The sequence below is a fragment of the Anneissia japonica genome, unplaced genomic scaffold (genome assembly GCF_011630105.1).
Source record: "Anneissia japonica isolate Jap-2015-1 unplaced genomic scaffold, ASM1163010v1 scaffold96031_len1949_cov118_single, whole genome shotgun sequence".
Lineage (NCBI taxonomy): Eukaryota > Metazoa > Echinodermata > Crinoidea > Comatulida > Comatulidae > Anneissia > Anneissia japonica.
Window position 1 is genome coordinate 1 of NW_022692432.1, and position 1949 is coordinate 1949.

Genomic DNA, 1949 nt, shown 5'->3' on the forward strand with positions numbered 1-1949 from the left:
ATAATACTGTCCTTGTGTGCTCTCAGCACGTCCATCACACTCTCACATGTGATACGATAGTTACCATCAATACCAGTCACCTATAAAGAGTTCAATTTATATATGTAAAGGTAATTTAAGGTAGGCAAGCAATTTAAATTGCAACTTTTGGAAGTGCTGAAATAATAGTTGTTTGAAATACAGGTCCCTCTCCAATTAAAGACCACTTTTGGGACTGGGGTTTCCATGGTCTTTAGCAACTTCAAAGATAAAAGACAAATGTTAATATGGGACTACAGACATGTGGTTTTAAATTGGAAGTGGTCCTTAATTAGAGGGGTTTTTAATTAGAGGGAGACTGTATGTGTAAAATGCTAAACTACATAATACACCTTTAAGATTCTCCTATTATTATTACTATAATAATTAACATCCAATAACAAAATGCTAAAGAGTCAAAATTGAACAAGATTACCTCCATGGCATTGATAAGCATTCGTGTTAAACGGAATGGAATTTTCTCTGGGAATTTTTCTCTCGTCATGGCAACCTCAAAACAATCACCAAAGTCGATGTGTAGGATCTTGCCTGTTAGTCGATCCAACATAAGATTTGACGGATGTCTAAACAAACAACACATAGGTAATGATTACAAATTATTATTTATACATATCAACAAATATTTAAAAAAAACAACAATTCCGTAAATGAAGAATTTTTTTATGGAGATTTCCTCACCTGTCTCCTAGCCCCAGAACATAGCCAACCATTGACATGACAGCCAAGGATCGGGTGTAGTTTGTTCGACGATCAAACCAGACCTAGTAAAGAAATCAAAAGTCATCTTATAAGTATGATGACACAGCCATCAATTTAAATTTATCCTTAAATATAATAAATAATAATTACTAAATTGTTATGATAAATATGTACAATATACAAACTTCCTTTATTCTCAAAATGTCATAAAAGTACATTTTGAGATTGCATTATTTGATTTGGATTGAATATATTGATTCTTCACACAATAATATATACATAATACTCAGGAACACGAATCAAATGAAACGGAACTTGAGAAACATTGTCGTAAAACAAATAACATGTTCAAGAGTACAGAGGTCATCATTAAAATACCTTTTAAGACATGACCACCTATGAAATTCAACTGTATTCAAATAGGAGGCCAGATTGAAAGAAAGAGGAAGAAATATATATGTACATACAAAAAAAAAATAATTAAATAAATAGTATTATAATAATATTTAATACGTTTGAATAAGTTTACCTCAGAACTTGGGCTTTTCAGCCACAATAGTTTGGCTAAGTCATCTCCTTGAGTGTGCTCAAGAGCATGCTCGAACACCTCCACCTTCTGCATCAAGGTAAGGTGCTCATAATCTGGTGCCATCTACATAAGCAAAATAACATCAATTACATTAGACAGTGCCCTTTATTGTCCATGATCATGGGCATGGAGGAAAATGAGAATGGAAGTGTGGATGGAGGATGTTAGGGCCCTGGACAGAGAGTTCCATTGTTTTTAGGGGGGTGTTCAACCTTAAGCGAGAATTAGTGTCGATCAGATTATTCTGTTAAATGACCACACAATAAACGTAGCCAAACTAAAACTGTTTCTATAATTCATTATCACATAGGACCATCATAAATAATTTACGATCAAAGTGAAAATATATAATATTGATATAAATTTGACAATGGAGTCATGACTGGATTTGAACCGAGAACCTGTAATCTATCATGGTCCAGTGCACCCGTTGGTATGTACCATCTCTGACTTACCCTCAGCATTATCCTATGCTCAATGTTCAGCAGTATTTTTTTCTTGTCCCGGTAATCCCTAATGAGAGCGTGTAGCGTATCACAATGTGGGACCCATCCAATTAAACCGGAATTTGTTGACAATGGAATGATGGAGTATCGTTGAATACTGTAAGACAATCAGAATA

General features: G+C 34.2%; 1 protein-coding gene across 1 annotated transcript; it reads right to left on the reverse strand.

Moving 5' to 3' along the window:
* Positions 1–5: 5 nt before the first annotated feature.
* LOC117100301 (serine/threonine-protein kinase mTOR-like) lies at positions 6–1929 on the reverse strand (the record flags this gene model as incomplete). Its single annotated transcript, XM_033239952.1, has 5 exons — positions 6–80; positions 455–602; positions 718–800; positions 1268–1390; positions 1783–1929. Coding segments are annotated over 5 exons (576 nt in total), but the record flags the coding sequence as incomplete, so codon positions are not given.
* Positions 1930–1949: the final 20 nt, after the last annotated feature.